This window comes from Natator depressus, chromosome 1 (genome assembly GCF_965152275.1).
Source record: "Natator depressus isolate rNatDep1 chromosome 1, rNatDep2.hap1, whole genome shotgun sequence".
NCBI classification, from domain to species: Eukaryota; Metazoa; Chordata; order Testudines; family Cheloniidae; genus Natator; species Natator depressus.
Genome location: NC_134234.1, coordinates 348,934,378 through 348,946,773, shown reverse-complemented (window position 1 = coordinate 348,946,773; position 12,396 = coordinate 348,934,378). Strand labels below are relative to the sequence as shown.

Below are 12,396 nucleotides of genomic sequence, written 5' to 3'. Positions count from 1 at the left end.
ATCCAGTTTGGTCACTTTCTTCATGTCTGGCCATTTTGGAAATAGGTTCTTTTCAAAACTTGGTCTGAATTGTCCTCCCATTAGGAGTTGTGCTGGACTACATCAAGTAGCTGCTATTGGTGTTGGTTTGTAACTCAGAAGGGCAAAGAATGGATCTTCCTACTGTATGATTTCTTGGCTGTCTGTGCAGCTCTCTGTCTCTCCGTTTACTTGGAGGTAACGTGGGCTGCTAGTAATATGATCAAAATCATATTTTGTTTAGAATAACTTAAATTCTGTTTCGGTCCATTGTCTGTCACTAGCTGTTCTGGAATGCCAAAGTGAGCAAAAGTGCACCAGTTTCTCAATAAAACTATGATATGGTATGTCTGTCAAATATGTTATTTCTATACACCTGGGAAAATAGTCCATGACGACAAGGTCATGATGTCCTTTGAATATGCATAAATCTGCAGCTAGTTCTTCCAAGGTCTATCTGGTAGGGGTGTTGTTATTAAAGATTCTTTGTGTTGTATTGGTCTATTAGTTCTGCAAGGTTCACATGCAGATACTTTATGTCCTTGCTGATGCCTGGCCACCACACTGGCTGGTTGGCCCATTCATGGCATTTAGTTAACCAATGATTCCCTTCATGGACGAAGTTTAGGATTTCTCTTCTCATTTTGTTTGTAATTGCCTTTAACAATGAGTGCATTTGACTCACTTAATACGCACTGCAAAGTAGTCTCTTGTCACTTCGTTAGCGTGCTTTAGGTACTTGGGCCAGCCACCCCAATGTAACTTAGAACTTCCTGAAGTTGTGTGTCTGTTGTAGTTGCTTTTTGGAGCTGGAGTAGTCTCTTTCCTGACACTGGTCTGTGTGTGTCCACAGCATCCACATACGCCTTTACGTCATCTTTGAGCTCATGGGTAGCTGTGTGTGATGCTGGGCTCCATGATGGAATGTCTGCTAGTCCCAGATTCTTCCCAGGAACATATTTAGTAATTGGTTAATTGCATTAACCTTAGTAATAGACTCTGGCATCTCAGCCGTGCTTGATCCAGGTCTTTTCCATTGCTGAGAGTTACAAGTGGTTTGTGGTCTGCTATCAGCGTAAATGAATCTAGTCCACACAAATATCTGTTAAAGTTGTAACATGCCCAAACACTTGGCAGGCACACCTTGCCAATCTGTACATATCATTTTTCTGCTTCTGTGAGTGTGCAAGAGCAAAATGCATCTGGCTTCCACTCCAAGCCCTGTTGTTGCAACAATACGTAGGTCGTAGTTGCTTGTATCCTCACTGACCATTGTGGGTTTGTTCACATCATAGTACTTGAGAACTGGAGCTGTGGAGATCATTTGAAGGCAATTTCTTGATTTACCCCCCATAGCCAAGAGGTGTTGGATTTTAATAATACATTCATAGAATCATAGAATATCAGGGTTGGATGGGACCTTAGGAGGTCATCTAGTCCAACCCCCTACTCAAAGCAGGACCAATTCCCAACTAAATCATCCCAGCTAGGGCTTTGTCAAGCCTGACCTTAAAAACTTCTAAGGAAGGAGATTCCACCACCTCCCTAGGTAACGCATTCCAGTGTTTCACCACCCTCCTAGTGAAAAAGTTTTTCCTAATATCCAACCTAAACCTCCCCCACTGCAACTTGAGACCATTACTCCTTGTTCTGTCATCAGCTACCACTGAGAACAGTCTCGATCCATCCTCTTTGGAACCCCCTTTCAGGTAGTTGAAAGCAGCTATCAAATCCCCCCTCATTCTTCTCTTCCGCAGACTAAACAATCCCAGTTTTGCATTCAGAACAATTCAATGGTTTTGTCACTGTAGAAAGGTCCTGAAAGTATCAACCAAGGTCATATGCCATCCCCAGTATGCGTCTCAGTTCTGGTACGTTAGTTGATGCATTCAATTCATGAATGGCTTTTACTTTCTCAGGGCTAGGACAGATCCCATCTTTGTTTATTGTCTATCCTGAAAACTCAATTTGGGGTAGGCAGGAAACACATTTTTCCTTGTTTTGCTTCAGTCCAGACTGACCAATTAGGCTTAGGGTGAGTGTTTTGTTGTGTTCTTCCATTGAAGATCCATATATCAGAATATCATCCATGAAACTACAACTCAATTTGTTTTCATTAACAGTTCTGCCATCGGTCTTTGGAAAATTAAAGGTGCACTGGTAATCTTCGAAAGCAAAATCTCTCAAAGGGTCTGATAAATGTAGTTTATTTCTTTGGATAAAGGAATCTGCTGGAATCTCGAGGCATCCAGCTTGCAGAATACTGTAGCTCCTTTCATTTTGGGAAGGAAGTCATCCAGTGCTGAGAGGATATATTGTTCTCTCACAGCTCCTTCACTGAGGCTTTTAAGATCCAAACATATCTGTATTTTTCCATTTTGCTTTATAAATGGTACCATTGGGGCACACCATGCTGTTGGCTCAGAGATTTTCTTGATTATGCCAATCCACTTCATTCTGTTTAATTCAGTTTCCACGTTAAGGGGTAGGAATCCTACGAGGTGTATGTACACTATATGGTTCAGCATTATTTCTTAAAGTGATTTGTATTGGATCTCCTTTCAAAGTCCAATATGACCCAATATTCCATCAATTTCTTCCACATTTCTCACTAGGCCCATCATGGCTGCCACGCTGCAGCTGGGAAGGCTGATGGTCAGTGGTCCTTTAATCACATACACCCTGAATGCAAAGCTGTTGTCTTTGAAAGTTGTTTCTATGGTGAACTGGCCCAAGTTCAGAATATCTCCAGGGCTAGTCAGAGCTGTGTCAGGTGACTTCAGCTCTGGGAGAGGCTGAAGGTGACTATAAGTCCCTTCTCAGATGACTGTGACATCAGCTCCTAAGTCAATAGTCTTGCCATGAATATTCAGTTTTACTCTCCAGACAGGCTCTATGTCCTCAGAAGTGACGTATCCAAGAAAGAATAGTGCTTGATTGTCTGTAGTTTGAGTCAACTCCCTGACTTCCTTAGTGCAGGGTATTTCCTGCATTTATTACACCACGTGCCTCTGGCTGGATATGGATCAGCTCTTGGGATATGATTTTTTCCACACCTTGTGCATGTAGGCTGGAATTTGTCCCTCTTAGCCTAGGAATTCTCTCTCCTTGCCACAGAGGTTTTATGATAATGACTTTTAACCTTTGCTCTATGTATAGCTATGGCTAGGATTAAAACTCTCTTAAGCTGTAGCTGCTGTGAAAGGTTTCATCTGTTATCCCCATAACCAATCTGTTCTTGATATTTTCATATTTTGCGTTCCCCAAAACTGTAGTTTTCAGCCAATGTATGCAGAACTCTTGTAAAACATTCTACATTTTCCCCTGGTTCTTGAATTCTCTGGTGAAAACTTGCTCTTTCATAAAAACACATTTCTCTGAGGTATAAAGTATGCTTCAAACATAGCCAGAACCCTTTAATAGTCATCCTTGTGACTGTCTTCAGTAAAGTCAAAGGATTTAAAGATACGTTCTGTTTGTTTCCCCAGAGCATAAATTAAAGAAGATAACTTGTGTATCCCCAGTTTCCTTGTGAAGCTTAGCAGCAAAGTGAAATCTTGCAAAATCTTGTTTCTAGTCTGTCCATTCTGAAGGTTTGTCAAAGCTGAAGTTCTCCATGTCATTGAAGAGGGGCATGTGGATTCTTTGTTGCTTTGGTACTTCTATTTTTGTTTGTAGTTTACTCCTGACACCATGTCATGTCCCTGTGCTAGATATGGACTGGTTACGGAGCTTATACACCCTAGCTCTGTTCAGCATAAGATCCTTTAATGCTCTGCCAGGTATGGTTGAGGTTCATTTAAATAAGGTGTTTTATGCATAGTGCCACCTAGTGGCTGAACAGTATAATACAGTTTAGCTGGGCCGTTTCCAGCACAAATCCAGGGTTTAACAAGAACGTCTGGGGGGGGGTAGGAAAAAACAAGGGGAAATAGGTTACCTTGCATAATGACTTAGCCACTCCCAGTCTCTATTCAAGCCTAAGTTAATTGTATCCAATTTGCAAATGAATTCCAATTCAACAGTTTCTAACACGGCTGTTACTCAGTGTGGGTTTGTGTGTGTGTGTGGGGTGGGGGGGGTGAGAAAACCTGGATTTGTGCTGGAAATGGCCCAACTTGATTATCATACACATTGTAAGGAGAGTGATCACTTTAGATAAGCTATTACCAGCAGGAGAGTGGGGTGGGGGGAGGTATTGTTTCATGCTTTGTGTGTATAAAAAGATCTTCTACACTTTCCACAGTATGCATCCGATGAAGTGAGCTGTAGCTCACGAAAGCTTATGCTCAAATAAATTGGTTAGTCTCTAAGGTGCCACAAGTACTCCTCTTCTTTTTGCGAACACAGACTAACACGGCTGTTACTCTGAAACCCGTCCTACCAATGGGGTGTTAACTCTGAAACTACTTCCCTGCTGCTGACCATGGCAACAGAGTGATCAGTGAATGTGCTTACCTCACTTCCCAGAATGTCTCCTGCTCCTTCCTGGTTCCAGTCCCCACTTCCCTCATAACTGGCTGCACCTAGGGTGACCAGATATCCCGATTTTATAGGGAAAGTCCCGATTTTGGGATCTTTTTCTTATATAGGCTTCTATTACCTCCCAGCCCCATCCTAATTTTTCACACTTGCTGTCTGGTCACCCTAGCTGCACCAACCACAAGCTTCCCCAATTACTTCTTCAGCGCTGCCCTACGTTGTCAGTGCAAAAATCTGCTACATGAAGAAAATGGAATATGTAGGGAAAATGTAAATAATGTAATAGTGCACAAGAGGAAGGGAGCACCATGCTGAATGGACTGTTCATTTTCACATCCAAATCTCCAGAGCTCCATTACATGAGGTTGCTGCACTGAGGCTGCAGAGTTCAGATCTGCCTCACGGGGGAGCGCCCGAGCCTTGGGCACATGATGTGGCCCCTGGCTGTGAAGTGCGCTGATGGGTCTGAAGAGGCAAAGCCCTAGGCCTGGGCTGTGTTTCATTTGCAAAGAGTGAGGCTGGATGTAGATTATGTTGAACAATTGGATTTATTAAACCTTGTGGCTGAGTTGCTTCCAGCCTAACTTCTCACATTCCCTGTTCCACTGGTGTCCTGTTAATAACAATCCCTCCAGGGAAAAGGGGCCCTCTGACTCAGGTTCCACTGATCATGACACAGTCTGCACTGCAGCATGCTCCAGTCTGTAATGGAGTGTAACAACTGTTGGGTTGGACCAAGTCTGAGGGTTTTGTAGTGATTTGCCCTGACCCTCTATTTCTTCCCAGCATCCACCAGCTAAGGAGCAAGGTGTCTGAGGAACATGAAGTCATCAAGAAGAAGGAGCTGGAGACTGGGCCCAAGTCCTCTTATGGCTACGGGGGCAAATTTGGAACAGAGCAGGACCGAATGGATAAGGTAAAAGCTGCTGTGGCTTGTCTGTGCTCTGCAGAGAGTTCCCTGTCCCAGCAGTGGAGGGATGGGTCTGTCTGAGTGACTGTTCCCCGGCAGGGAAAGAGCAGGAGCAGAGATTTACAGACGTTAGAAGTGGAATAGGTCTGTGCAGTCCCACCCATCTCCCTCCCCATGGACCAGAGCAGGATTATTCCTAATGAACTGTTAGTAGAGCTTTGTCCATCTAACTTTAAATGTCCCACGTGATGGGGCCCCCAACCTTTCTCCTGATGGGATGATTCCCAGCCAAATCCATCTCCCTGACGGAATATTTCCTGATTAATTATCATAAACATCCCGTTTCTTAAATCTGTCCCATTCCTCCTAGTTACATACCCTTCAGGGTCCCAGAATTGAACGCGCTGATGCAGGTGGGCTCACAGCGTCTGGTTTTGATTTTAAAACATCAAGAGACGGAGAAACCCTTGGTAGTTTATTCCAGTGGTTAATCTCGCTCGCTATTAATTTATGCTTTATTTCTCATTTGCACTTGTCTGGCTTCAGCTTCCAGTCACTTGTTCTTGTTCTTCTTCATTTCTCTGCTAGGTTAAAAATCCCTTTAGCGCCTGGGGTTTTCTCCATGTGAAGGTACTTATTCACTGTTATCAAGTCTTGATCTTTTGGATAAGCCAGAAAGATTGGGCTCTTTAATCATAGAATCATAGAATATCAGGGCTGGAAGGGACCTCAGGAGGTCATCTAGTCCAACCCCCTGCTCAAAGCAGGACCGATCCCCAGTTAAATCATCCCAGCCAGGGCTTTGTCAAGCCTGACCTTAAAAACTTCTAAGGAAGGAGATTCCACCACCTCCCTAGGTAATGCATTCCCGTGTTTCACCACCCTCCTAGTGAAAAAGTTTTTCCTAACATCCAACCTAAACCTCCCCCACTGCAACTTGAGACCATTACTCCTCGTTCTGTCCTCTGCTACCACTGAGAACAGTCTAGATCCATCCTCTTTGGAACCCCCTTTCAGGTAGTTGAAAGAAGCTATCAAATTCCCCCCCCCCCTTTAAGGTTCTGACTGTACCACATTCTCTCCAGCGCTTGAATAATTTGTGTAGCTCTTTTTCTGTACCTCCAACCAGTTTCCTCACCATTGGGAAATTAGCCCTTTTGAAACACCAAGTGTATGTACTGCTGGGTGGGACAGTCCTCTTTTTGCCCATATCGAATGTAATCAGGTCATGAGCACTATGTGGGAATGGCTCCGGGGATGCTGCCCTAGAGCTCAGCCAAGTGTCTCTCAGAGCAGGGCCTGGGCTCAAGCAGGGTGTGTTAGTCAGTGGGACTAAATGGCAGTGCAGTATGTTCTGTTTGTGCCTCTGCCCGTGTGTCTGTCCTGACTGCTAGACCAGAATTAAGTGGTGACTGACTCTGTCAGTGTGTCTGTCCTCTCTGTTGGATAGGAACAGTGGTGGTGCCTGCCACTATTCTTTTTGGTTTCCTAGAGTGCACTGGGCCACGAGTACATAGCTGATGTTGAGAAGCATTCCTCTCAGACAGATGCAGCTAAAGGCTTTGGGGGGAAATATGGAGTCCAGAGGGACCGAGCCGACAAGGTAGGTGGCCGCGGTGGTACAGGTTAGAGCCCTGCAGCGGGTCAGGAATCCCACAGGTCCCACAGGACCCGCTGCCATAATCGCAGGAGTGGGTAAAATGTACTTTTTGCAGGCAGGATTGGGTGGGCAAAAAAACCAAACTGAGGTAGTTTGCTGGAAAACACTAAATCTCTCGTCAGTTTGTCATAAATAGAATTTCAGCAATGGAAAGGAAGTTTTTCTTTTTTTAAAAAAAATAAAGTTTTCAATAATTAAATTTAACCAAGGGATAGAAAGAGATTTGATGTCTATTATAATAGGAGTTAAAGTATTTTTACATGGTTTAAGCAAGATTTGTTTTATTCTTTTGGTGGTAAAAATTGTGTCTGAATTGTGTGTGTGTGTAACCTTTTTTTATTTGGGAATATCTCTCTCTTGCCGGATTTGCGGGATCTAAGGTTTTTGCAGGTGGGAGTTGGATAAGAGTGCAAGAAACAATGCAGGTGGGAGTAGGGATTGTGGGGCAGAATGGGAGAGGGATTAAAAGAATAGTCCGGCTCTGGTGCAGGGCACAGTGAGAACACACAGCCGGTGCCCTGCTCTTGCCGCAGCAGTAAATTGAAGGTCTCAGCCTTTATTTTCAAGGCATGCAATGGTCTGGGCCCAGGATTGCTGCATGCTTTGTGTGCCTCGGAACCGCCACTGACAACTCACTCCTCTGGCACAATGCAATTGCCTTCTCTTCTGAAGGGTGCCAGGAACCGGGCCCTGCCTGAGCACCCTGCTCCATCTCACTGGGGAGCCCTGCTCGCGTATCGGGTGTCAAACTGACACTTTTCACTAAATCGACACAGTGGTTTCCAAACTGATATTTATGGCTATCTGCAATTTTTTTCAATTATGCAAACCAGCTAATTCATTTGCATAAACTGTCACCCATGGAGCTACACAAAACTTGGCAGCTCTGCACCTAGCATGTGTCATGCTGCCCCCGTCTGGCTGGATACCTGATTTGTGCAGCATGTGTAACTGGCATCACAGAGTGGGGCAGCCCTGGTCACTAAGCTCAGCCACTGACCTTTGAGGGGGGCAGGGAAGCAGTGGCTGTGGGGTGGGACCAGCTGATGAGAGGGGAACACATCCGATGAAGTGAGCTGTAGCTCACGAAAGCTTATGCTCAAATAAATTGGTTAGTCTCTAAGGTGCCACAAGTACTCCTGTTCTTTTTGCGAATACAGACTAACACGGATGCTACTCTGAAAACTGTCATCTTGGCATCTCAGCGGAGGCTGAGCAAGGGGAAGGGCTCTGTGATGTGAAGCCCCCACCCCCACCCCGGGGCAGAGCTGGTGACCTCCCAGGCAGTGCTGTGTGAGGCGTCTCTGCGCACAGGGAGCCCTGGTGCTGCCCTGACCAGCGGGCAGCCCATCGGGACCAGCTAGGGAGAGCTCGAATCCCCTGGTTATGTCTCAGTCAGCGCTGCTGCCCCTGCTGGTGTCATGGCTGCTGAGCAGGGCGGTGCCTGAGGAGACCCAACAGCCTTACAGAGTGGTGTGGCAGTGGGCGTGGGGGGTGGGGATGAAGGGGTCTTCCTGTGGAGGGCCTCAGGGTGAGGGTGCCATCCTGGGGCAGCCACGGACAGACAGGCGGAGACAGCTGTGAGTGACGCAGATAAACCAGAGGTCAAGGCAGGGGCTGGTGGCACAAGGGGGGACAAGAATGGATGGGGTAGCACAGAGTGGGCAAGGCTTGATGGAGAGGGCAGAGCAAGAAGCCTACGTTTGTTAAGGTGGGCTGGCTTGAAGCCTGTGACCCTGAGGCGGAAGGGTCTCTGGTCATAAAGGTGGCTGCCCAGCTGGGAAGGCGGAGGGTGAAGGGGCCAGTCCCTGGCTCTCACTGGGAACCCCATCCCAAGGAACCAGCTGATGCTCTTCTCCTTCCTTCTACAGTCAGCGCTTGGGTTTGAGTACAAGGGTGAGGTGGAGAAGCACTCATCCCAGAAAGGCAAGTTCAGTGGTAGTGTTCACCTCCCATGACACTCCCACCACCCCATCTGCTATTGGTCCCCTTGCCACGTCCTGACTCACCCCATCCTCTCTACCACTCCTTCCCTCCCCTCCCCACTGCCTCTCCCTTCCTCATTCTCCCTCACCACCTCCCCTCCCAGCCCACCTTCTGCCACAGCGCTCCCCTGTACTCTGCCAGCCCCTCACTCCCTCCCCCACCACAACCTGTTCGCGCCTCCCCCCCGCCCCCCTTCTGCTGCTCCTGGACCCCATCCTCCCTCCTCTTCCACTTCCTCCTAGCCTCATCCCTTCACCCCCACCGCTGCCCTCTCTCTCTTCTTGCATTTCTCCTGCCCCTCCCTGTGTCCACCTACCCTCTGCAGTGGATTGGAGGGCAGCAATTATCTCTGCTTGTGTGCTCTTCCCCAGATTATGCCAAGGGGTTCGGTGGCCGCTATGGGGTGGAGAAGGACAAGCTGGACAAAGCAGCCGTGGGGTTCGACTACAAGAGTCAGACAGAGAAGCACGAGTCGCAGAAAGGTCAGGCCTGTGGTGGCCATTGTTTTCGAGTGCCCAGCCTGTGTCTGGCCTTTCCCACACGAAGTGAAACATGGGCAGGAAGGGGCCAGGAGTACTTGAGGGGGCACTGCCCACAGCAGTGTAACTCTGAGAAGCCCAGCACATTTCTGGGGAGCCCCACGCTGAGACAAGCCAGGACCCGCCACTTCCAGCAGGCACCGTGGCAGAATGGGCCCTGTGGAGGGGTTTGGCTGCCTCACGGGCCAGATTAGGGTATTCCAGGCCCAGGCAGCGCAGCCGGCAGCTAATGGGGGGAGCGGGTAAGCAGGCAGGTGAGGCTGGCCTCATTGTGGAGCGGAGGGATGGGAGGTGGCACTGAGTGATGTGGAGGGAGCAAGTTCCCTCTCTGTCAGCAAGGAAGGGCTGGAGCAGTAGTGGATAGCAGGCTGTGTCTGTGTCCCATGGCTCTGGGATTCTGGACTAGGACCCCTGTGTGGGGAGCTCAGGACTGAATGAAGATGAAGACCAAATTCCCTCTTGCCCCAGGGACCCGACAGGGAGGCAGGTCAATGAGGGAACACCATGTGTGTGCGGTGTGAATGCCTCTCTCATCCCACAAAAGGCCGGGTGGCGGGGGATGTCTCTCTGGAGCAGGGCTAGGCTTAGGGTGACCAGATAGCAAGTGTGAAAAATCGGGATGGGGTTGGGGGTAATAGGCGCCTATGTAAGACAAAGCCCCAAATATCGGGACTGTTCCTATAAAATCAGGACACCTGGTCACCCTAGCTGGGCTGTTGATTAGGGAACAGTGTCTGAAGGGACAGTCCAGCCTTCAATACACCAGCCTACTCCCTACACATACCCCAGGTGAGGGGCGCGGTGAGCTGGAGACGGCTTTTATTTTGCCCACTTTAATAAGGCAATGAGGAAAAAATCAGTTAGATTGGCCCACTTGAGCCCTGCTCCACCCTCCCATAAGCCCCCTGTGAGCTTCTCCATCCCCACCCCTGCCAGCATCCCATTAGCCTTACCTCAACCCCCCCACCAGCCGCTGACCCAGGGACTGGAGCTGCCTTCATTAGAGTTATGTGAGCCTGAATTAATGGACCATCTATGTTTGTCTCTCTGTTACTGTTCCCCCCCCCCGTGCTTTGGCTTCCCCTGTGACTCCAGACTATGCCGTGGGCTTTGGTGGGAAGTTTGGGGTGCAGAAGGACCGTCAGGACAAATGTGCCCTTGGCTGGGAGCACCAGGAAGAGTTGAAGCGTCATGAGTCCCAGACAGGTGTGTGCTGCGGCCAGTTGGGAGTTGGGGGGGGGGGCACATAGTCGTTTGCGGCCAGTTGGGAGTTGGGGGGGGGGCATATTCGTTTGGGCCAAACTATGGTGCATTTGGCCCAGCTAAATCTCAGGGGCTCACCGCACTGCACTGTGATACAGGTGGGGGAATGCTGAGAATTGAAACACAAAAAGCAGGGCATTGTGGGGGTTCAGACTCCTGGAGCAGTGGGGGTCAGGGAATAGGGCACGGGCAGGGCAGCAGCCGAACAAGGGCTGGGAGGCTGGGGTACCTGGATCAGTGTGTGTTGGAGGACAGAGCACGGGAAGTGCTCACCTACAGCAATGAAGAGTGGAGGTGGGGGGTGCCTGGTTCCATAGGGGGTGGCCAATGGGGGGGTGCCCAGCTCAGTAAGGGGTGGGCTATTGGGAGGGTACCCCGATCAGTGGGGGATGGGCTAGAGGGAGGGCACCTGGATTAATGCCACATTGCACAGATGTAGAATTCATTCTTGAGGAATCTATTCTGAAGAACAACCCCCAAGCCCTGGGGCTTGGACATCTCCCCAGTGGCCAACTGCCACCTTCCCCAGGATGGCTGCTATTGCTGATGTGCTGCTGGCCAGTGTCAAAGTTTGACTCAGACTCACAATTTATCAGACCACTCTGTTTTATTAGCAAAGCTGCTCTGCTAATACATTTAGAAGTGAGCCCCCCGAGTGGGGCTTGTGTCTCTTAATTTATACAGTTTTTTGGAGAACAAGTTACAGAGAAGTTACAGACAAAAGAAGAAAAAGATTTTTAGTCACCACCCTTCGAGATCCCTGAGACCAGTCACGTATCTTCAATTACCTGCCACCCTTAACAATCTCCTTTAACAGCTTCCAGTTAACTTAACTAATTGCCCTTCACACCTTCCATTCTGATGCCTGCTTCTTAGACGTGCTGGCTCTATCTTAATTGCTTCTCCATTCAAAAGCTAACTGTCCCTACGTGTGCTCCCTCAGATACTTTGTAACATGTTTTGGCATGCCCTCTCATATACAATGTATCCAGCATGTCCCCTTATACAACGTTATACTTCCACACCAGTCAGTAGGTCAGTGGCAGCAAATAACCTTCATGGCGAGCACTCAGCATTGGTCCCCCTAGCAACAAAGATGCCACTGGAGCACCTGCTGCCATTGCGACGATTGTTCACAAACAAATGCAGACCCTGCAATAACACCCTTTAATTTTATACTTGGCATTTTAAATTCGTGCTACATTGAATGGGCATAAAGGGTCCATGGTCTGTTTTGGTTCCTGTTTGGAGAAATGTGTTACAGTCAGGATTCCAGAGCAGATACTTGGCTATGAATCTGAAATTGGCTGTGCAGAGCTATTCTGAGGTGTTGACTAAAATTCCCAGTGTCCGGCACGTTCCTGTGGCACGCAGGGAGCAGACACTGGGTGGGGCACAATCAGGCAGTGATTCCAGGGACTATTTGTGGAGGCTTTTTCCAGTGTTTTCCCAGCTCCAGTCAAAGCATCTCCCAGGCCTCTGGCTGAGATGAAATGACTAGGGTTCTGAAGCCCTTGCTGTGATGGGTTTCATCACAG

General features: G+C 48.3%; 1 protein-coding gene across 2 annotated transcripts in view; it reads left to right on the top strand.

Annotated features, from left to right (window-relative positions):
* The window catches only part of HCLS1 (hematopoietic cell-specific Lyn substrate 1), a 52,801-nt gene that overhangs the window by 22,550 nt on the left and 17,855 nt on the right, over positions 1–12,396 (top strand). Inside the window, exons 4-9 of one of the 2 annotated variants that reach the window (XM_074953449.1) lie at positions 5,287–5,416; positions 5,999–6,040; positions 6,903–7,013; positions 8,942–8,996; positions 9,428–9,538; positions 10,691–10,801. In XM_074953449.1, coding sequence (XP_074809550.1) covers positions 5,287–5,416; positions 5,999–6,040; positions 6,903–7,013; positions 8,942–8,996; positions 9,428–9,538; positions 10,691–10,801 — 560 coding nt within the window. The remainder of the gene's footprint in view (positions 1–5,286; positions 5,417–5,998; positions 6,041–6,902; positions 7,014–8,941; positions 8,997–9,427; positions 9,539–10,690; positions 10,802–12,396) is intronic. The other variant, XM_074953457.1, reaches the window with a different exon arrangement.